We start from the raw sequence: 23,668 nt of genomic DNA, 5'->3' as shown, positions 1-23,668 counted from the left end.
ACAAAAGACTAACTCTGGAAAAGTCTGGAGAAGATGGAGAGAGCAAGAGAAGAACAAGCAATGAAACAGGTGTATCATGCAGCAAGGGAAATGTAATTTACACTAATTTACACACACACACACACACACACACACACATATCCCCCCAATTATTTAAAAGAAAAACAAAATAATTTTTTCAGACTAAAAAGGAAAGGATTTGAAGACCAATCCTGTTCACATTGTCACAGGAAATGCATAACTGCCCTCACAGTTATTTTATAAACATCTGTTAGGAAGGTTTAAGAGAAGAAAAAGTAAAATCTGCTGGTATTTTAGTACAATGTAATAAGAAATCCAACAGTGGCCTTTCCAGGTTCAGAAACATTATGATTTTTTGATCCTGACAAGTGGTTCCATGAAGGTTTTTCTCTAATTTCAATAGTAGTCTAAAGTCATGTTGGCTTCATGATATATATATTTTAATTATTTTTAGTGATTTTTATATGTAGGGAATCAATTAAACAAAATGACAAAAAGAGAGAAGAGATTGACAAAAAGGAGCAAGTGGGACAGGGAAAGTAGAGAGAGAAAAATATTGGGAAGGAGATGAACATACACGGCAGATGGGTGAGGTGAAAGTAAAGTGACTGCGACATCTTATGTGACATAAAGAGGCAACCCTAAAAAAAATCAAATGTATTATTTTTCACAAAAAGTAAAAAACCAAACAACCACGGACAGTTGAAAGGTGAAACTAGAAATACCCAAACCGAAAGTAAGTTACTATATTTTAGCGGTGACTGTAACTGTGACTGTGACTGATCACCGGGCAGTGGTTGGTCCCTGGATTTTTCAGTAGATTGTTATTGGCTGTTTTTAAATCAGATCGGTTCTCCTGAAGGACAACTGCATGTTCTTGGTCTCCATTATGAACAACTGGATCAAATTGCACTTTTTTGCATTAATCAGATGTCAATGTAGATTATCAGTGTCCCCTCATGGGAATTATGTTTCTTAAAGCTTCTTAGAAAATAATATAAATGGTGAAGTAAAGACAGAGGAAACTCTGCTTAAATACTCAATAGGTAACTAAAGCTTTTGAAATTGAAAAGGTGGTATTTTGAAGGAACAGGTTTTAGGCCAACATAGAAATGATTGTAAAAATAATCACAATATGATACAGTTAGTACAGCTTAAATTTGACTGCTTGTCTCAAGTATTTTGAGGAAAGTCTGATTTGCCATCAGATTCACAATTACATATTTAGATTTTAAATACCTTTCTCACCACTAGAGCATATGTGTACAGCCTAGTAAGAACAGCCACCAAGACCCGTTTGATGTTTCAGCCATTTAATGTACCTGATTTGGACAGGACACTCAGAGGCAAAGGCACACATTAACACACTTTAATACAACCTTAGTGCAGCTATGCAAATTTTGCATTGCCCCTAACTCACATCCAGTGGGGTCACAGCACGGGCTGCAGAAGCACAGCTGGTACCTGTCTGGTGAGGCAGACCTGATGTACATTTCTTCCACCATTCTGCCTTCTCTAACTCAACTCTTTCAGTATTGCTCTAAAAGAGAATGGATTTGGGCTGAATTTGCAAAGTGCTTTTGTTCTTCTTAATAAAAATAATCTTTCTTTCTGTGATTTTTGTTTTTTCACAGTTTGTGTGAAGCAGGCTTTAAAAGACTGGACATAAGCCTGAGAGTAATGATAACCAGGGATTTGAGACAGAGGAGAATTAGTAGCAGCTCCGGGTATCAGTTGGTACGAAGGTCTCTGTCATTAAGGACCACAACTAAATAAACATGCTGGGATATGATTACTTTATTGCTCTTTGCTCATTTTATGTCATTTTATTGCCGTACTAATGGCTATAGGATTAGGTGTGTAAGGGAGTTCTGAAAATCTAAGTCTAAAAGAGGTGTATAAAAAATTGTGTGCTTCTCATAGAAATTCCAACTTTTCCTCATCATGGATGATGGAGAGACTAATTTACCTTGCATACATAAATGAGGATAGGGAGAGAAGCACAGAGGGACTTAAAGAACAGAGCCATTTCCAGGCTTCATCCTCACTTTAGTACACCTGATAATTCAATGTGCCTTTATAGTGGCCCCAGTGGGAGAGGCTGTGTCATTACAAGTAGTGCTTTTTTCCTCCACAATTAGCCAAACTGTGTGTTTCTGATCCAGGGTCTACATATGAAAATACACAGATAGGGATTATATATTTTTAACTATTAAATAAAATACTTTTATTTCTGATATTGCCGGAATCAATCTGGTACGCTGGTGTAGCAGTATTGCTTCTGAGGACAGAAAGTAGTGATGGCCTAATAATTTTACTGCTTTCTATTTTGCATGCACTGCAGTTTGCAAAATCAATAAAGAATGTAGTGCCTCAGCAGACCTACAAGTTAGACTGTAAGAATCTCTGTTCTTGACTAAAGTCCTGTTGTATCTAAATAAGGGGAGCTACTTTCGTCCCTGGTGTCTGGAAGTGATTTTCTGTGTTGTCAGTTTCTTCCAAGGGAAAAAAACCAAGGTATGACCCATAAGGTTTCTAGTAAAGTAGAAAGCAAACCAAAGAATGCTGTCTTAGCTGAAGTCAGTGGATATTATTGTTTTAATAGGAAAACCTAAAAATGACATGCTCTTATTTGGATCTTAACAGCATGCAAATACATTGGGGATGCAGAAGAAAATTTGTCTTTCAGAACTTTATGAATGACCAGTGTATATTTTGTTTGTATTTAAGAATTACTCATAAATATACAGACTTAACGTAGGTAAGAATGAATAGAATTAATAGGTAGCATTGACATAAATATACATAAAACAAAAAAGATAGTAACTGTCCAGCTAAAGTTTAGCATTTGAAAGTGCAGCTCACCCAAAAAAAGTCAGTGAGGCTGCAAAAGTTATAAAGCAGTTCTCAAGGTTACTACAGAATGTCCCTTTGTTTCCTTTATGCCTTTATCCTTCTTGAAACCCTCTCCACATAGTCAAATTAAACTTACTTTTCTTGTAGGCTTTTCTACTACAAATCCTGTTTTACTATGTAGTTTACCCAGTACCTAAACATTAGTGTCATCCAAAGAGCAGGGAATCTTTTATTCATACGCTTCTATGTCAACAGTTCTGCAGTTTTAAAAACCATTTTTTCTCTTATTGCCGGTATGTAATCCTTCCAGATTTCAGTATTTCAAGGTATTGTATAAATTCTATGATTTTTTTATTCTACAAGTTAAAGAAAATCTGGCATCAACATTGTCTGATTACTTAAGCATTTTCTTGAAGTTTCCTTAATCTTCAGAAATGCCTTTGTACCTTGCGTGAAAGCACTGTATTCTCAACCTTTATAATCCAAATAAGAATATTCTTTAGGAGCACAGTTCATTTGCATTGCAGGTAGCTTAGCATTTCTTTTACTCTTATTGGCTGCAGGTATTACCTAAAGGTGAGGATGGAAATATAGCCTAGGAAATCAGCCTTCCCTCACCTGTATATGGAGAACTGAAGCTTCTGTAGTCTGTTTACTTTTTTGAATGTAAGTAAAGTTTTGCTGCATGTTTCACTAATCTCCTTGCTTGCTGGAGACTATAACGTTAGCTGTCCTATTTCAACATGCCACTCTTTCAGAAAATGATGACCATTTGGAGACACAAGTGTTGGAAAGATCATGTGCTCCTGAAAACCACATAAATACCCATGAAATTGGAGAAATTGGTGGTAGGTTTGTGGAAGGTATACGCACCCCAAAGACTTTTGCCAAATCATATCATTATGTTCATCCAGGGATGTGTGTGCTTCTTATCAGGCAGTTGGGCCCTCATCATGTCTTACTACTTTATCCAGTTGTCCACATTTTCCAGTATCCTGGGAAAGATGAACAGAACACCTGTGAACCACTAGTTTGTTCTTCCTTTTTTAAGTTAATATGCTTGAATTGCCAATTAAGGACTTTGCAACTCCAATATGTATTGACCTTGAAGACCCAGTCCTTGAAAGATGATGATTTTTTCTAATGATTCTGTTAGACTTTGAATGATCAGATATTCTTCAGTTCTGGGCCTTAAACACACAATACTTCAAAAAATATTTTTCCCCTTAACACTTTCTTAAGTGAATTCTACCATGAATACTTTTCGCTGTCCTCCAGTAAGCTCCATGATTCTTGTTCAGCAGCAACTCACGTGTTTTGAATTCAGTCCCACTTGGTTCATCAGGATGATTTTTTGCACGTTTTCCCTGTTTAATTATATAACACCACTTTTACTTGATTTGTGCAAACATCCTTTGGACTTGTTACAATTTGATTTTCTGTCAAGGGTAGTTCCAACGAAGAGAAAATGATGGGCAGAGGAAATAATGCTGGTGTATATCTTATTTGCAATTCTAATAACAGCTCTGTGAATTTCAACACGTTAGTAAAGAGCACTTCACTCAAGTGCACATTACTGCAGAACTTGCTAAACATGCCTAAGAATAATGCTACTCTAATCTGAGCAAATTAGATGGATAACATCACTTGCAGCAGTTGTTAATTATGTATCAGCTGCAGTCACAGCATAATTCTGTTAATTGCTTATTGCACTAAGGTTAACTTTCTGTCATTTATATTTGTTTAATTCATAATTAGAATAACATACTTGATATTGTTCACTGACCACTTTTAAAAAAAAAAATTGTGATGCAAAATATTCAGCAATATAAGACTAGAAGAGATCTCTTGAGTCATCAACTTGGCTGATGTCACCAACCCATATAATACCTTTGATAAATTTCTCTCCATGTCTTAAAAAGTTAGGCGCCTTGCCCCTACTACCTAAACGGAGGTTTGTTACAGTGCCATGACCCTGCCGTGTTTAGAAAATTTCCACTTGCCAGCCTCAAATTGATGCCTTTGCTCTTACAGCAGCGTTGTTTTATTGTCTAAATAATTTTTCCCTCTATGCTGCTGTTTACTGTGCATGATTTATTTGTGGAATAAACTCCCTCTCACTTTTCACTTCCCTGAGATGGGCAAACCAACTCCTTTTAGTCTTCTGTAAGATCTACATTCTTCTGCCCTGAACATGGCTGGCAAGCCATTAGTGCTCCTTAATTCCAGCTGTAATGACAGCTTTTAACTCCCCCCTCTACCCGTGCAGATGGAAGCAGAAATACCATTCACTGTCAGATGAATGACAGATAGCAGGAGGTGTAGATGAGTTCTGCTGGCTCTATGAAATGTGTCCAGAAGTACTGGTAGAAGTGACTGGCTGGCTCCTTATTCTGGCTAAGTGAACAGATATGGCAGTATTTTAATTAGAACTGTTTGAGACAGCTAAGTCAATCTTTTCAAACCGAGTCCATTGTGGTAATTTAACTTACGTATATATCTCAGAAATGGAGAATGTGGTAGTAATTTAGCCAGGGGAGGCTAGAAAAGTATTGTGATTTTTAGAGAATAAAAATTCAATTGAGAATTGAGAAACTGGGGGACAATTGAGGAACAATCCCGTATTGGGGTGAGAATTAGGGGACTGGCCGGAGAGAAGTCCTGCTGAGAGGAAGCAAGGGGTGTTGGTAGACAGTGAGTGGAGCTTGAGCCAGTGATGTGTACCAGGAGCAGAGGGCCAACAGCATCCTGGGCTATATTAGCAGGATCAAGGGAATTGATTATTCCTTTTTACTCAGCACTTTTTAGATAGCATCTAAACCAGTGCATACAGTTTTGCCCCCTCCCCATCCCCTGCCCCTTTCTTTCTTCAAGGAAAGACATGGATAAACTGGAAGAAGTTCAGTGGAGGGCCACCAAGATGGTCAGGGGCTGGAACACCTGCCTGGCTGAGGAGAAGCTAGCAGACAGAACTGTTTCAGCCTGGACATGAGATGGCTTTGGGGAAGAGGGCCTCACAACAGCATCTGGTACTTCAAGGCAGTTTGTGAAAAGATGGAGTCAGGCTTTTCACTGTGGCACAGGTAGGAGGACAAGAGACTATGGACATAAGTTGAAACAAGAGAATTTCAGACTGGATGTAAGGAGAAAAATCCTGGCTCTGAGGGTCAGGGGGAACCAGGGCCAGTGAGGAAGAGGATGCCCAGAGAGGTTAGGCAGTCTCCATCCTTCAGAGTATCTCAAGATATGACTGGATAAAGCCCTTAGCAACCTGATCTGACGTGCAGTGAGGAGGATGTTGAACTTGATCTCCTGAGGTTTGTGGAATTAAGGATTAAGAATGTATTCAGGATTCCTCATGCCCATAGTGGTATTTCATATAGTTCTTCCTTTTGGACTCCTAAAACTGATGACTGGGAATCATACAAACACCCAGCCTTTTAGTTCACTTCTGTATCTCATCTTTCTTGATTGGATTTTATATTCAGAGCCCTTTAAGAAATAACATCAAGGCAGTACTATTTTTTCAAATTCTTTTTCTTATTTTTCTTTTTTTTTTTTTCTTTTTTTCTGTCTCTTCAGGAAAACAATATAACACAACAATCTGCTCAATATTTTAATTCTCTTCAGTCTTCTCTTCAGGAAATTAGCAAAGCACCCAGTGTCCTGTTTCAGTTCTGAGTCTTTGCTTTTCTCTCCTAACAAATGAAAAATACAACTTCATTTATGTAAAATAAACCAGTTTACAACAAAGACTGTGTCTTCATGTCTTTTTAGTATTCAGTGATTCTGAAGACTTTGGCGTGCCTATGTAATTACTTCTGCCACATTTCCTAAGAGTAGTTGGATTTCGGGTTGTTTTTTTAACTGTTCCTTCCAAGACAACAGCAACCTGTTGCTGTAGGTTTGGGTTTTCCTTTTTTTTCCCTAAGAATGCTGTGCAGATTAAGTGAGACAAGTCACAGTCTTCCATTAGAAAATACTTGCTGTGTTTCCTACCCCTAATATTTATTATATGTCAAAAAAAGTGTAACAAAGAAATTTTGGTGTTTTAGTTTTACTTACTCAAATGCCCAGGCAAGGCCAAGTTTTAGCAAGAAATCACATCTTTATTAGACCAAGCAGGACTTCCACTTCAAATAGCCAACACTGATATTCTCTTCAGTGCAGCAATTGTGTTGTTGCTTGGTGTAAGTCTACTACAACAGTGCCTTCAACTGTAGACCTTACATTACCTAAAAAAGAAAATCCTGTTACCCCTATTTTTTCCACTCACCTGCAGATTCTGGAAGTTTTCAAATGACTAATTTATTGTATCTGTAATAAAACCTTAACATAAATGGTTAGGATACACCCAGTAAGTGACCTTTTCATCACCTAAGTGAAGTCATTGTTTTCTCGCACACCACTGCTACCAACTCAGCCTTCCTGATTCCTAAAGAAATTTGTTCTGCAGTTCTTTCTGATTAGGACATTTTTTTCTACTGTGATTTTACTTCTTTTTGGAAGTTGAAAGACTTAAGTTTTCCCAGGAAGTTGCTTCTGCCATTCTCACAAATCAGCTAGGGGTATTCAAATACTAATGTGTTTTAAATGTTGATGTGTTTACAGAACTTACCAATCGAAAGGGGACTGTCAGCACTCACGTGTCTAATTAAAGCAATGTTATCTGGAAGATGAATCAGTTTTAGGTATTGTCAGGGCATTTAATCAGTACAGAGTACAGTTTACAGCTGCTTTTTCTCCTTAATCAGATTAAAAGATGTGTATCTTTACTGCATTGTTTTGAAAAATCACCAAAACCTTGGAGAGCAACAGCTTTTCTGTGTCTCCTGAGATAAATTTAACAGAGTAGTTGTGATTTCTCCTTTTTTTCAGCATAGAGTGTAGCTTTGATGAGGCAGCTTAACTTGGAGTGGAACACTGTTCCTGCAGCCATATCTACATGTAAGATAAGTAAGGGTAAATGCATCACAGTCTTGGCCCCAGGAGATGCACCTGAACAGTGTCCCAGTAAAGTGTCAAAGAGACCTGTGTCCTCCACATACCTTGTATTTCTGGTTCCCCAGGCCAGAGGAGGTATCAGTTGGCCTCAGAGGCTGTGTGCTTGGTGTACCTTCCAAAGGAAATTATAGAAGCCTGTCTTCTGGTCACTGGGATCTTGGGTATACATTCACAAACCGGGACTGTAGGCAAGACCATGCAGGACAGTTGTCCCACATTTAGGTATTCTAACTTAACATTTCCTTTGTTGCTTTCCATTGTGAGGAATGTTCTTCACCTAGCTTATTTTTTGATTATATTGCTTGTATCTCAATTTTTATCAAATGCAGAGATACCTGGGTCTGATTCTGTTAATCCTCATTTGGTATAGTGTCCATTATTGTATGCTTGCACACTTGGCCATTGTTGTTAAGTTGGCTGACTTTCTTCCTGAAGCTCAGGCCCTCTGAAACGTATCTTAATTTGGAGCAAACATTCATTATGTGAACGAGGAGTTTAACAATATTTTGAATTTGTTTTAAAATGTGATTAAAGGGTTGGGTGGGGATTTTTGTTTGGGTGGTTTTTGTTTGGGTTTTGTTTTGCTTTTTTTCTGGCATTCATAACCCATAGCAGGTGGGCTATATGCTATACTTTCAGTTTTGAGAAAGTGCCCGGTTGGATAGTGCAGGAGGTGGGTCTCCAGCCAGGGTTTCCACCTTCAGCTGCCTTCTCAGATTTTGGGGAGTCATTTGTGTGGATTCACCTCAACTAACTCTAAGTGTCTGTTGCATTTGTGTGAGCACTTTGATTAGACAACCAGTGGGAAGAAATGGGTGTTCTGAGAGGTGATTCAGTTCAACCTACTGTTAAAGGTAGGTTTGATTGATTTGTTTAGATGTTCCTGTTTCTGATGATTATATACAAAGGCAGTTAGACATCCAGTTTGCATGCAAGTGACTATATTGTGGACACGTGGACTCAAGTGTCATAAACACTATTTTCAGTTGTCCTTTGCCTCAGTTCTTTCTTCTTAAAAAGGGGAATATAGTTTGTCCTTCTCTCACAGATATGGGGAAACCGACTGCAGACTTCTCAGATAAAATGATGGAGCCTACCTACATCAATGCATTAAACCCAAGGAATATGGCCACATGAGTATTACTGATGTCCAGAAAACCCACCCAGACACAACTGTTATCTATAATATTTAAGGTAGATCATGTAACCTGCATTATTGCAGGTACATATAACTTTTCAGACTGCATCTTGATGATTTGCATTGTGGTTTTACTCATAACTGCACCTATAACCATTTCTCAAAGTTTCCTCTTACCTGCTTTTATGATAGACACTAAGCACAAATTTGCAGGACCGTATCTCTCACAGTTTCCATGCCAGTGAGTTTTTCCCTGCTGAGCTTAATCAGTGCTCTGGCTTTCTTAATTAAAGACATGCAGCCCACTTTATTTTTCTAATATTTATCATCAGCTTTTAAATGGGACTTTTACTGATTTTGAGCTTATTAAAAACACTCTTAAAAAATCTGTGGGAGTAGATATATCTGTATTTCTTAGAAGTCTCAGTAGTTAATGTTTTATTCCTACCTGGGCACACACCTAGCATGTGTTAAAATTAAGAGATAACCACTGGCCAATTGCAGAGTGGATCTGTATGTGTACAGGGAAAAATAGATTTAAACTCATTCTCCAGAGGATTCTGTTTTATGTGCACTGGGATCTGAATTTACTGCGCTTACAATGAGGATGCCTCTATCCATAAAGATATCAAGTGTCCAGGGCCGCCCTGATTCTTAGGACAGCCCTGTTGTGTGTATTTTCAAGGAGATGCTGCTGTTATTTCATTCTTGCTGAAACCATTAATTACTTTGTTCTCTTAAGAAAAATAATGTAACAATTTTAATGTGAAATATCTTTGTTTATGACCTAGTGTAATTGTTTCCTTGGCCCAATTTAGGATTCTAGAAACTTTGGATTGTTGGTCTTGAGATGCTTTACAAGCTGTATTTTCAGCAGTACTCAATCCCATCATATCTTATTGTTCTCAGAGGGAAAAGTATGCCTTTGAAAAGCAGAGCATTTTACATGCACGATAGTTTTAAGAGCTAATCCAGAATACCATTGAAACAGAATATATGCCTTTATGGTTGTGTGGTGTTCCTTTATTTGGGTAGTATTTTGAATTTTCTGTCCCTTTGTCATACATTCAGTTTAAACTCATAGTCAACATGCTCTGAACTTCTCATTAACTGATTTTCATAAAAATAAAAATGAAAGAAGTTGTCAAGCTAAGCATAACCATGCTAGTGTCTTGGAAGAGTTAAGTCAAAGTGTGTTGACACAACGTTCTTTCTGCAGGAATGTGATGAGTCAGTTTAGGCTAGTTAAAAATTTTAATTTTAGATAGAGTAACTGAATATAATGGGACTTGCCTGACTATTCAGGTATTTAAGTAGCCTTTTACGTAGAACCAAGAGTTATATAGTCACTAGCGTGGGCAGAAGTGTACTGAGTTTGTTTTGAAGCATTATGTAGAATACATAACTAATTCAGCAGAGGATAGGCTATAGCAATTAGAAGACTTGCTGTGATTAATTCACACAGAAAAGAAAATTGTAGGCAAGCTGAAAAAAAACCCAAACAAAACTTGCCTTCATACTGGTTAACCTTTTTTTGGACTCTTTTTATTGTGTATGACAAAGGCAAGGCTGTTCATATGTGGAAAAAAATTATCTTATTAGATGGTATTTCTCAAGATAAATGTAGATAAATTGTAAGTAAAATTTATCTAACTGGCTATATAAAACATTTTTTAGAAGGAAGCTGGCATAAAAACCTGCCAAGGAGGCTTATTAAGAAATTACTAAACACCTGAGGATGATTGAACCAGAGTGTTTAGTCTTGCTTATCAATATCACGATAGTTTGGTTTTATCTTACTCCTGAACTCTTTCCTCTTTTCCTCCCATTTCATTCTGCTGTCCAGGACAAGTGTCTGATTAATTTTTCTGTACAGAAAATAATAAGTTACCTGATTTAAGCAAATAATTAACAAGAGACTCCAGCCATTTAACTGTACCTCAGCAAATCTCACCACAAAAATCTATGCTACAAAAATCTTTAAGCCCTCTAAACTGGCAACACTTCATGACTATTTTGAGTTTTCAGAAATAAAATGAACTAAAGAATATTAAGTTAAAATAGAAATCTTAAATACTAAAGTCTACTTAATAGCAAATAGTATACCTAAGAGTAAACTTTATCTGTTGCTATGTAAAGAAGCAAAAGTATCCTATTTTTTATCCTTCCTCCCCATGAAAATGCACAATTTTCTAATAGTGCCTGCTAACCCCAGATAGGGTTAGCAAATTTACTGTTAATGTGGGCACAAAGCAAGCACATGAATGGATTGAAGTGGCAAAATAAAGATTTACTACTAGTTTTTGGAGAGAATCTGCACATGGACAATACAATGTCGAGAATTACTGGGGTCCAGTATGTAGGAGGGACAAATCCATTTTTTGTAGGCATACTCAATAATAATTCAGGAGGCAAATCTAGCTGTCACAATAACACTGAAAATACATTCCTACGTGTACAAATATACATCATATACACATACATACACATATACATATGTATATATATAAACCAAGATTTTAAATCTGCATAACATTTGATACCTACATATGTTGCAGTCTACTCTGGATAGCCTCCTGTAACAGGTAGATAAAGGAATATAACTACTCTGCATCCTCAGTTTTTACCTCCTAACCCCTGTACTTGGCATACAATGTTCTGACTGAATAGGCTAAAATAGAACAGAGTACAATAGAATAGCATAGAACAGGATATTTCACTTGGAAGGGACCTACAGTGATCATCTAGTCCAACTGCCTGACCAGTTCAGGCTGACCAAGTTAAAGCCTGTTTTTAAGGGCATTGTCCACATGCCTTTTAAACACTGACAGGCTTGGAGCATTGACCACCTCCCTAGAAAGCCTGTTCCAGTGTTTGACTGCCCTCTTGGAGAAGAAGTTCTTCCTAACTTCCAGTCTAAATCTACCCTGATGCAGATTTGAACCATTACCATGCGCCCTATCACTGGATACCAGGGAGATCAAGCACCTCCCTTTCTCTCCACTTCCACTCATCAGGAAGCTGTAGACAGCAAGGTCACCCCCCTGCCTTCTTTTTGAATGACTGTCACCAGGGCTCCACTTCATCATTAGCTATCCCTCTAAATCTTCCTTTAGAAATGTGCTTCTTCAGCAGGCACCGCCACGGCCTTGACTCTTTCCTCACCTGGACAGACTGCTCTCCTCAGCTACCTGTTGACGATTCACGGTGGCCTACACGCAATGGTCCCTGTATGACCCCTTGGCTATAAGGTGTTTTTTCCTGGACTGTTTCCTACTACTTTTACTACTACCTACAACGGTATTATTTGCTGAAAGGCTGTCCTGTGCCAAGTTGAAGGCTGAGAAATCTCAGAAGAAAGTTTTTAAATTATTAGCTGCTGACATACAGTTGTTATAGGTGTAATCCGACTCTCCTTACTTGAAGAAATTCACTGCAACACGAGAATAATAAAAAAGTGAAATAATAACAATAGCAAAAATCTTCCTGAGTCTGGTAGGTAATTAAGGGCTGGAGAGCACAGCTGCAGGACCACCACACGCAGACAGAGCACTGGCTTCAGTAAACCATTGACAGAAAGCACAGGACATCTGGAAAATGCAGAAGATATTACCTTAATAATTTTGATCTGCGCAGATTTTAGGTGAACTCAATATGAAAATCATCCTCCAGACACACCTTTCTGTTGAAGAGAGAGCACAACTAAGGGTTTGCGAACTGGGATGTGTCTTCTACTTTGTGAGATGCTACCCAAGGCGCTCACTGATGTATGTTCGCATGTGTAAGTGATAAATAAAATCAGATAAACCAGATAGTTTTGTTTACCTTGACCTTAAGTAGTGGACGTAACATCTTCCCTTTGCATATGACACTGTTATATTACTGTTGCTAGTAGCTAGTACCATATCCCTTCAATGACAGTGTGGTATATAAAGTGAATAAATCATTTATCCTTTTAGAATAAGCTGCAGAGAATGATATTTAGAATAGGGAGGGAAGATCTGAAAGTGGGCTATACCCTCAGCCAGTGTAAATTATCTTGAGAATTATCCTGCAGCAACTGTTTTTCAGGCTCAAAATATTTTAGAGCTTTCATAATCCTTTGATATTTCCCCTCAAGTACAGACAGGGCAAAGACAGTAGTGGATGCGAGATTAAAATTGTAAATTGCACTTCATAGAATTTAGAGTATTAAATCTCTTAGCCAGCTTGGAAACTCTATGTAGACTACTCATTGGCATCCTTATAACTATTTTGGGATTATTTCCAGCTTGAAAAATGTGCTAAATAGGGTGGGTCCATAGTGTTTGACAAGTCAGAAGCCATTCATGTTCTTTGTTTTCTGTGTTTGTTCATATTTATGGCTGTTGAAGTTGTAGCTGGGTGTTCCAAAAGTCAGATTCTTTATGAAGCCAAAAGCATAAAAATAAAGATAATTCAGATTTTGCAATAATGGTCTGTTCCCTGTTACACCAAAATGAAAAATAGAAAAAGAAAAAACAACCCTCAACATAACTTATTAGAAAGCTGTGTATTTTTGCCGTATGATATGGTGGAGCACAACATAATGAATCACTAATTCAAATAAAAAAAGAGGCAGATTCAGTATGTGCAAGAATCTCATTTTTATAGAATGCCTGGGGTGGTCTAAGTGTCAAAAATGTGTGTAATGGAAAGAGGCTTAACCTAGATTTCCCTCAAAGATTTTTACTTACATTTCCCTGGGCATGATTTATTGCAGATAATGTTGCCACATTTCCTAATAAGCGTGGCGTGAAAACCTGTTATTCAATTCTGGTACTGGCTTTGCTTTCCTAGTGTTTTATTTAACCGCTATATTTTTGGGCATAAAGTCAAAAGGAAGATGCAAAGTGAAAAAGCACAGAAGCATCTAAGTGCCATAAATTTACTCAGTAAAGCTGATAGTTGATGCAGAGTTTGAGAAGTGCATATGAGATGGTGCCTTTGATCATCTTACTGGAAGCAGTTGTGCTGTGCATTTACTGTCATGATTCACAAATTGTTCTGAAAAATCCTTTAAAATTACTCAGTCCTTACTCATGGACCATTTGTGAAATACTTGGGGGTGAGTGGCAGCAGAGCTGATGTGGCAGTGACTGGCATTGTTCTCCCTGGCACTGAAGGTGTTACAGGAGGTGGACACACTTTCTGGTATTACATGGATGTGTGGGGTTTTTTTCAGCCAAAAATGAGATTCCCCACTGGTGTGCACAAACTTGTGTCCTGCTTCCCAGGTAGTAAGCTTTTGGCATGTAAACTGTCACTTGGAGATCTTTGTTTTTACAGTAGTAAGGAGATGTTCTGGCTCAGATCGAATGGTTTCATTAGGGTTGGTTAGTACAGACTCCATGTATATCTTGCAGTGTGTGTGCCAGCAAATGGGAGGGGAGACATATCAAAATGTGTGTTTTATCAGCATACTGGATAAATATGCCAGCTTACTGACAAAAATAGGATGCCTCCCATCTATGTCCACCACAACACACTGTACCTGCAAAACAAGAAATACTGTGAGGATGTGTTCCTTGCTCACAAGACATAGGAAATAAGAAAAAAAAAACCCCAAAAACAACCTTTAAATGAAGGCTTTCTTCTGGGGACCCATGTTTCTTGTTAAGCTGGAATGATAAAAGAACATATTGCTGCTTATAAAATACGAAAACAAATGCCACCACCTCACCCCCCAAAAGCTAAAAACCAAAACCCAAACCAAAACTGTTTTCAGTAGCAATAATAATTTGAGATTTGTTTTTATTTTCAGGAAGACTTTTATGGAAATAACCTTGATTTCATTAGCTTGTGTTCTATTTTATGCCACAATCAGAAAGAATGATTACATTTAATGTGGAGAGCTGTACAATTAACAGAGTTAATAGTCTTAGAGATAAGATAGGAATGCTTTCTGTATGTGATTGTGAGGTCATCAGATTTAAAGAAAAAACTGAACAAAACAACATGAAAAAAACCATTACTGTGTAGCTTTCTCTTTTTTCACAATTACTGCAAAATTTATTTTGAAAAATCATTTCTCACTCAAGTTTAAAGTATCATGTCTCAAAGGAGTGTTTTGCAGTTTGACTAATTATACAATTTAAAAACTCCTGTTTACCTAACACTAATATTTCTTGGCTGTCAGTAGTAGATGACTTAGAATTTGAAAGAATCTCTCATACTACAAGCTGGAAGGTTGTTCAGAATTTGAAAAACCATGCAGGTGTTCAATATGAAAAGAAATTTGCTTTGTGGGGATCTGAATACTAGTGAATATTATAAATCTTGGACTGACATACAACCAAAAGCTGACCATCATTGGCTTCTTCCCTCAACTGCTCTTAATTCCAGAAATGCATTCTGATCCACCTAAGCCAGAAAGACAACATATTAGTATTTTACAGTAGTCATTTAGTATAATTTTACTTCATGATGCTATAAATCCCCCTGAAAGCAGCTTTTTAGGAATATAACACTTGACTGTAAGAAGTTTCCTTAGCAAAACATGAAAAAAATAGTATAAAGAACATCTTTCCTATAGTATACACTTTTCCATATTAAAAAATCAATTGAAATGAGTTTTCATATGACAGATGTATGAAGGGTCAATTCATTCCCTCTCTTTAGTAGTCACTGAGGGGCCTGTTTTGGCAGTGCTAAAGAAGTTCTGCTAACAGCAGATGGAATAACAGGATTTGATCATGTCATACATGATATCTTCCATCTTACATTCATTCTCGTATTTTAAATTTACTCATATGCCAGAATTTTTGAAATAAAACTCAGATAGCCTTAGATATGTTTGTATTTGTGCAGCATACAATTTTGGTATGAGAAAGCCAGAGATTATTTATAGAAAATCTTATCAAAACATAGGCACTAAGGTTCAAAAGATAATTCTAGTTAAAATGTAACCCTTTGTATATTAAGTATCATTGTTATGTAACTAGTAACTAGTTTTGTAACAACTACTATACAAATACAAAAAAATATTGTAGCAAATACAACAAATTCTGCTACTGAAGTAACTTCTCAAACTGAGCCATCAGTAGTATAAAATTATTCCATCTGATGATGAAACTACTGTGATTTCCTAACCAAATATGGGCTGTCTTCAAATAGCTTTTCATCACTCTTTATTTAGTGTGGTTCTTTAAGAAAAAAAATATTAGCTATGGTTAAAGACAGTGAAACTTTGTACACTTCCTGTACTGTGAAACGATACTTTCTGAGGATAATTTCTTCCATGATTGCAGGCATGAAATATTTTAACATTTCACTCATAAACTTAAATATGTTATAAAATTTCCATACATCTTTTGTAGTGTATAGTAAGTATTCATAGTTACATTTGTCATTAATAACATACTATTCATATGAAGGCTGAACATTATACGTTTGCCCTTTTTTAAGTAGCAACTTTTGCAGTTTTTTGGTATCTCATTGAATATAATAATGGACGAGTGGTTTAAAGGAAAAGGAATAGCAGTAGGTTGAAAAGGACAGCCCCTGTGGAGACCCTCCAAAATCTGTGGAGAATTTGTGCAAGCAGTAACGCGATTGTAAACGGTCTTCAGTTTGGGGATAGTTCTGTGACTTACATGAGAATCCTGTTGTCATAATTATGTCACTGGGATCCACCAGAGTCAGGAGAACTGGCCTGAGACTGCATCTGTGTGTCCGTCAGGAGACAGGATGATTTGCACCTCTTAGGTAACCCTGGGGACTTGGAAATTAGAAGGATGAATTTTGAAAGATTTTTTTCTAGGTATTTTCCTGTAAATTTTCCTTCTTTGTAGGTAGCTTGTCTGGCAATTGCTTGCTTTTTTTTTTTTTTTTTTTTAAAAAAAAAAACCAAAAAACCAAACACCAAAACCTAAAGAGTTATTTTATGGTGCCGCTTTTCAGCTACTCTTCCTGAACAGCAACTACAGGCACTCTTCTCTTCCCATTCAAATAAGCATTTGTGTGATGTATATACAGCTATTGGCTCTTGTTAATTAAACATAAACTGGGCAGTTTTCCTATATATGTAATCTTTAATGTAACTACTGTTCAGCAGCGTAAAAGGTAGTTTTCTGTAAAGAATTTATTGAGAAGTAATAACATCTGAAATTTTGCTATCTAACATCTAAAAGCACCTGATTAGCAAGTGAAATTCAGCTATCTTTTGCACAGATTCAAGCAGCTTTACAGGAGGGTTTGTAACTGGGTTTGGACATGCCATGTGTACCAACTCCTGAGCAGTGGACCTGCGCAGAGATTCTACTTTTCAGAGAAGGTGAATGATACATTTTTTTTTTATTTGCACATCTGAGTGGTGCTTGAAAACAACATGCTGCCATCACATCTTGTATGAAGAAAGTTTAGGGCAGGAAGCCACCTTCTGGGAGTGTGCAAGGTCCACTGACTAGAGCCATCGCAGCCCCATCTTGTGTGATGGGGGAAATCTATAACGTGGCCTTGCTGCAGAGCCTGCGTTGCTTGAGGCCTTGGTTGAGCATGCCTGCACAGCCATTGCTGCTGTTACAAGAACACTAACGGTTATAAAAAGGGGAGGTTTTGCAGCTGCCTATTAAAAGATGATGATGGATGTTTTGGGCATGATGATAGTCCATACTTCCTTATTGTTCTGAAGAGAGAAAGCAAAATGGCATATGAACCTATGATCTTTTTGCATAGAACAACCAGAATGGTTTGTTTAGGACCATTTATACCCATTGACAGCAAAGTGTGTAGCAGAGCATAGGAGGTAGGAAGCTTCCTGCACGTCCTTGGGTTTACTTAAGAACTGGAACCAGTACAACTCCTGATAAGTTTATTCCATAAAGCATTCCAAGATTATCAGAAGGGTTGCACTGTATCATAAAAGAAAAAAAACACCAGGTAGAATATAGCATGCAGAAGCAGTTTTCCAGCTCCTCCCATTGTAGCACGTAAGTGCCGCAGTTATAGTTAACTTTGGTTTATCAATCACTGTGAAACAGAATGGGAAGGTTGTACATTTGAGCAGCTTTTTCACTGGTTTTGCATTCAACGATGAGGCTCTCGGAACCAATACTAGACATGGAAATGGCGAACTACAGTGAAGTTTTAGACCCAACGTATACGGCACTAGAGTTTGAAACGATGCAGATTCTGTATAATGGCAACGGTGAGTTTTGCTCTGTGATGCAAAATGAAGCCAGCTAACAGAAAAAGTGAAGTTTAGTAATGTTATAAGGTGTTAGCTAACTGTTTTATTAATGGAGCATTTGGGGGTTGTTTTCAAACTGCCAATCTGCTATTTTACACTTCATCACTAGCTCTAAGTTAATAACATTATAATTCTTTAACATTAAGGAAAATAAAAGAGAGGTTATGTGTAATAAACTAACTGAACTGTACTGTCACCAGTCAGTTAATCAAAGGAAGAAAATGGTGTATTCAGCAGTTGTTTTATTTACTGTAAGACAAATGAATAACTAGTATTGACAGTTTGGACATGAAAGTATATTTTGTATAATAACATTCAGAAGGACAGGATAAAATTATCCAGAGGCTTGTGAACAAAAAATAGCTCTTGTTTCTTGATGCCTAGTTTCTAACTGTTGGAGTAATTTTATTTATTTAAATGTTAATCTAAACTTTCTAGGTATGTGTATATATGAACTAGAATGATTTTTTTAAAAAAAATCACATTGGCTTTCTAGAGGCTAATGTTCAGCTGAGAAAAAATACTTGTGTTTGACTAATGTAACACTTTAACTTTAGGTGGAATTTTTAATGGAATAAATTTTTGAGAAATCATATCAATAAGTTATGCTTGAAACAGGAAGCACACCATTTCCTTCTGCCATCATTGAGTATTGACTGATCAGCTAAAAGGAAATATCAGTCAATGAAAGTGAAGAAAAACATCAGGCAAATTAAACTACTCTAAAATGGCTTTCCAAATCTTCTAATATACTTAGAACCTGGATTAGTGTATCAAAAATATAATTCATAGATATATTGTAATATGTATTTTTAGAAGGCAGAACAAATATTTAGTGATTTGCAGGAAAAATACTTAGCACCTGCCTTTCCACATATTCCTGCCATATAGAACCTAAGTTGTTGGTCTTGACGTTTTATCTGAATTATGATGTTACTTTACAGCAAGCTTAGTAAACAGAAAGGTGGATTTGGTTATTGATTTAGAAAGAAGAAACAGACCCTTATGCCCTAAGTGGTTTGGAAGCTACCAACAATGATTCTATAACTTTTAGATGATTTCTCTACTATTTGTTCTAATATGTGTCTTTTCATTGGTTAGTTGTTTTTTGCTGAATAGCACCCTTTCAGATCTGTTAATGTTACATAAAATGGGAAGGCAGGTTAGGAAGGTTATGCTGTGTTGCATTATGTGTTGGTGATAGACCTAGTTAAATTATTTACTCTAAGTGATTAGTTTGGTAATTTTGAAGTTTTAGGAGTAGCCTTTTTCTGTTTAAAGTTTGCTTTGAGTTCAGCCTGAGTATTTTCATAGAGAATTTATAAAATCATTGCCTTGTAGCTACAGTGCTAGCCTGGAATGGAAAGTTGCCTTTTATGAACTTCCCTATGTGTCTTTTGTAGCTGTCTAAATGAATTAGAAACATTAAGAGAATGCAGGCAGATTATGCAGTTCTGTTGAAATCAAAGAAATTTGCAAAATCAGGTCAATTTCCCAGACATTTTCTTTCAGAGTAACACAAAAGAAAAAATATCCTTATATATAGATGCAACATTTATTGCTATAAAATATTTCATCATTAAATTTAAATACTGTATTTTTAATTATTCTGCTGTATCATTATGACAAAAAATTGCAAAAATCCAGAAGAAAGGTTTTATATTTTTCTGGCTAAAGTAATTCTGTAACCCATTTTAAAAAATAATTTTGCAATCATGACAAACTGCAGAACTGAATCCTTAGCTTTAAAATTTCAATTTTATTTAATCAATTTTAAATTAATTATGTTTCTAAAACAGAAAAAATGTTGCTTCTTCTCTCTGTCTAAAAAACTGTTTAAATTGTAAGCTCTTTGGGACACAATGCAAATTTTATAATATAGTTGTGTAATACATTTCAGATGGATCTAGTACAATATGAATAATAATATGTATCAATATGAACGTTTTTACTTTTTTACCTGTCCACTGTTCATGAACTCATGTACTTGACTTTTGATTGGGTGTTTGAATAACTAATTAATGTGTCACTCTTTCCTCTCCCTGACTGAACAACTCCATATATTTTGGGCATATTGCAAACAGCTTTCCTTTTGTAAGACTGGAAGCGTAACAGAAAAAGCTATCTTGCAATTATTTCTTTGAACACATCTGTTAAACATTGTGACTCAAACAAGAATAAATATGTCTGGTTTGATTTCGGTTGAATTTCTTCGGTATTGTTTACCATATTGAATGATTAATTGTTAATCACGTAGCTAATATTCTCTTGTGCAAGTAAAGCCTGCACCAATGTTCCTTTAGAAAATCTGCTCAAGGAAATAACACTTAGGCAGTCCTCTTAGAATGGTGGCTGGTTTTTTTTTTTTTTTATTATTAAGTATTGTGCAGAAACTGTCTTATCATTTTGTTTTGTTTAATGTCACGTACCTTTGTATGATAGTTGCCAGTTACTGCCAGCTCCTATGAGATCTTTGTCAGCTAACTAGGCAACATTGCTTTGTGCCGAAGTTCCTCTTCATGTTAGTAAGAATGAATACGTAATTATATGTGCAGAATTACACTTTGATTTTTAGCCCCTTTCAGTTGAGTTTAGAACAAAATTACTTATTCTTGTGAACCTCTCAAATTCTGTTAACATCTTTGTAACTTTGAAGGTGTTCATCTGAATAAAAACCAGATGGAATCAGGTATGCCATGCTATATAAATAAAAAATGGCAATTAAAAGAGAAAAGGCCAGAAAAAAACCTTCATTTAATTTCAAATTGCTCATGGGATGGTTGTTGAATCTGTTATCCATAACTATGTATGTTGTTCTTGCTTCTCCTCAGACAGTTCAGGAGAAGCTGTCAACATGAGTGCTGCTGACAACGGGGTCAGTAGTCTCTGTGCAATATGTGGAGACCGAGCGACTGGAAAACATTATGGTGCTTCCAGCTGTGATGGATGCAAGGGATTCTTTAGACGCAGTATACGGAAAAATCATGTCTATACATGCAGGTATTTCAAAAGTTTATCTAGAGGCACTAAATTAATGAATTTAAGCAAAAATGACATTCATACCTTTTCAGACTTTTCAGAACTATGCCAGGGTATTTTCAGATTTTTCTTAAGGAATTCTGACCAGCATTATTGATGAGCATTTGGTTCATGGTGTACTCTTCTGACTGGAAAAAATGTCTTTTATTCAAGACTACTTGATATTAAATATTCCAGATACCACACTCCAGATGTCTCTTGATATTGTTGATATCATTACATCACTCAGGAGCTGTTTCACTCTTTTCTTTATGATCACAGAAGTAATCTCCTGGGGGAGGGGGAGAAAGGAAAAATTCTTACATTTTCACTGGTACTGTGAAATTCTTAACTGTTTTCTAAAAAATATTTTCATAATTTTTCTTATGAAAGCAGTTTTTGAATAGAAAGACTTAAGATTTATGAGTCTTGTTTTAAGGGCTGTACAAGCACATCTGCACATCTTCCCACTTTGCATGAGACCCTGCTCTTTTGAGTGACCATTTCCCCCCCGTCAGTCTGAATGGCAATCTGTTAATTTCCGGGTGTCTGGCTGTCCAAATTATCACACTGTAGGTGTGTGCACCATGTCTGAAGAATTGCTCTGTGCATGCACAATTTCATAAAATGTCAGTATTAAGCTGTGCACAGAATATAGGCAAACCTCTGTGAGTTTAGACAAATCACTAAAGGAGAAAACTTCATGTAAGAATGTCTTGTTACCGGAAATGTTTGCTACACTATTCCTTGGTTGCTTAATACTCTAGGGAAATCTCTCCCTTATAGACATACCACAGTGATACAGCGTAGACATACCTCTAAAGTGGTGTGACAAGAGCTGATAAAAGTAATTTCAGGAAGAGCTCTGCAAAACATAGATCTGTTTATCTAACAAACACATACACAACAAAAAGGCAGAAGGAAACAGGGAGAATGGGGGATTGCTCACGTGCATCCCCCTTAGGCATACCTGTAGATGTTCATGAGAGCTTGGGTGAACCTTCTTGCAGTGTCACACTCAGTATGTTTCCTCATGTCTTCATTTCATTGTGTTAGAAAATCTTCCTCCCATTTGCTGTTTAAATTGTAACCTGTGATGATACAACATGTAGCTTGTTCATTGGTATCTCCTGGAAGGAGTAAAATTTTGCCAGCCAAGAGTACTGGTTGTGCAGCTAAGGGCTGCTCCATGACAGTCAAACTTCGCATTTTTCTTGATTCTCCTTTTCTTTTCCTTTTTGTAGCTTTTTTTTTTTCCTCCCACTGCCATTTGATGCAGCCAGTTACTGACATTTCTCATAAATAAACTAAGGTGTAAATGATGTGCAAAACTCAAATTTTTCAACACTTACCCATTCCAATGCATATATATGTGTCTACACACACATATATATTCCTGCAAATGAAGAAGGTATGAAACACTTCTCAAGACTGATTAATTAAAAAAAAAACAAAACAAAACAAAAGAAGAAAGTCTGTGGTTATAGATGTTATTCTGACAGGCCGTACTGGTTGGTTTTCTTCTTTGTAATCAGGGTGCTCTTTATTAATGTATTAATACTATCATTAATATTCTTACTATATAATAATATTAATAACATTATTATGGTTTTATATATTTAAACATTATTATAGTTTATTATATAATTATATATGATTATATATAATATACTGTATATTATGGCAATTATAAAATAATAATAATATGTGATAATAATATAATTAATGTTAATGTAATTAATACATTAATCTTTTCTTGTCTCTGATAGATTTAACCGGCAATGTATTGTTGACAAGGACAAAAGGAATCAATGCAGATATTGTCGTTTAAAAAAGTGTTTTCGAGCAGGAATGAAAAAAGAAGGTAATGATATTTTATTTTATATGCAAAGAGAAATAATCTCAATTATTTTAAAAATATAATAAAAACTCTAAAAAGCTCCAGCAGGATAATTCAATGGAAAATCTGCTATAATGCCTTCATGATGGACAAATGCTTTTCTATTGAGGTGAAATATGCGTCATCTAGTTTTCAGGTCAGTAAACACTTTAACACTTTGAGCATTAGCAAATCTATGGGTTTAAAGTGAATTTGCAATTGTTTGATCCATTAATCCTAGTGTCAAAATTGATTAATTTCTAAGTGTTGAGCCATATCCTGGAAAAGTTCAAACTGTGAGATTTTAGGTTAATTTTTTGCCAAATTTGTGTAATAAAATCTCTATCTGGGATTTTATTTCTCCCCTTTCTAATTAATGACAGTGACGATTTACTGCTTCTTCCTGTGAATTTAAACATTTGAAGCATTTAAGCCAGAGGAAGGATTGTGAAGTTGAGTGAAAAAGTAGTAGGGGCAACAGTAGTGGTAGCTGTCAGTGGAGTGCCCACATTAATTAAGAAAAATGTCTAATCTCATTAGGGCT

The 23,668-nt window shown here is 36.3% G+C and overlaps 1 protein-coding gene across 4 annotated transcripts in view; it reads left to right on the top strand.

Annotated features, from left to right (window-relative positions):
• Positions 1-23,668, top strand: part of HNF4G (hepatocyte nuclear factor 4 gamma) — a 61,057-nt gene that overhangs the window by 23,001 nt on the left and 14,388 nt on the right. For 2 of the 4 annotated variants that reach the window (XM_055800342.1, XM_055800340.1), the window contains exons 2-4: positions 17,210-17,312; positions 21,059-21,227; positions 23,015-23,109. In XM_055800342.1, the coding sequence (XP_055656317.1) occupies positions 17,252-17,312; positions 21,059-21,227; positions 23,015-23,109 (325 nt within the window). In that variant the 5' untranslated portion in view covers positions 17,210-17,251. Of the gene's footprint in view, positions 1-3,665; positions 3,741-17,209; positions 17,313-21,058; positions 21,228-23,014; positions 23,110-23,668 lie in introns of those variants that run through there. The other 2 variants (XM_027792094.2, XM_055800341.1) reach the window with 2 other exon arrangements.

Source organism: Falco peregrinus, chromosome 3, assembly GCF_023634155.1.
Source record: "Falco peregrinus isolate bFalPer1 chromosome 3, bFalPer1.pri, whole genome shotgun sequence".
In the NCBI taxonomy this organism is placed as follows: domain Eukaryota; kingdom Metazoa; phylum Chordata; class Aves; order Falconiformes; family Falconidae; genus Falco; species Falco peregrinus.
Note: the sequence above shows the minus strand (reverse complement) of the source record. Positions and strands in the feature narration are given on the sequence as shown.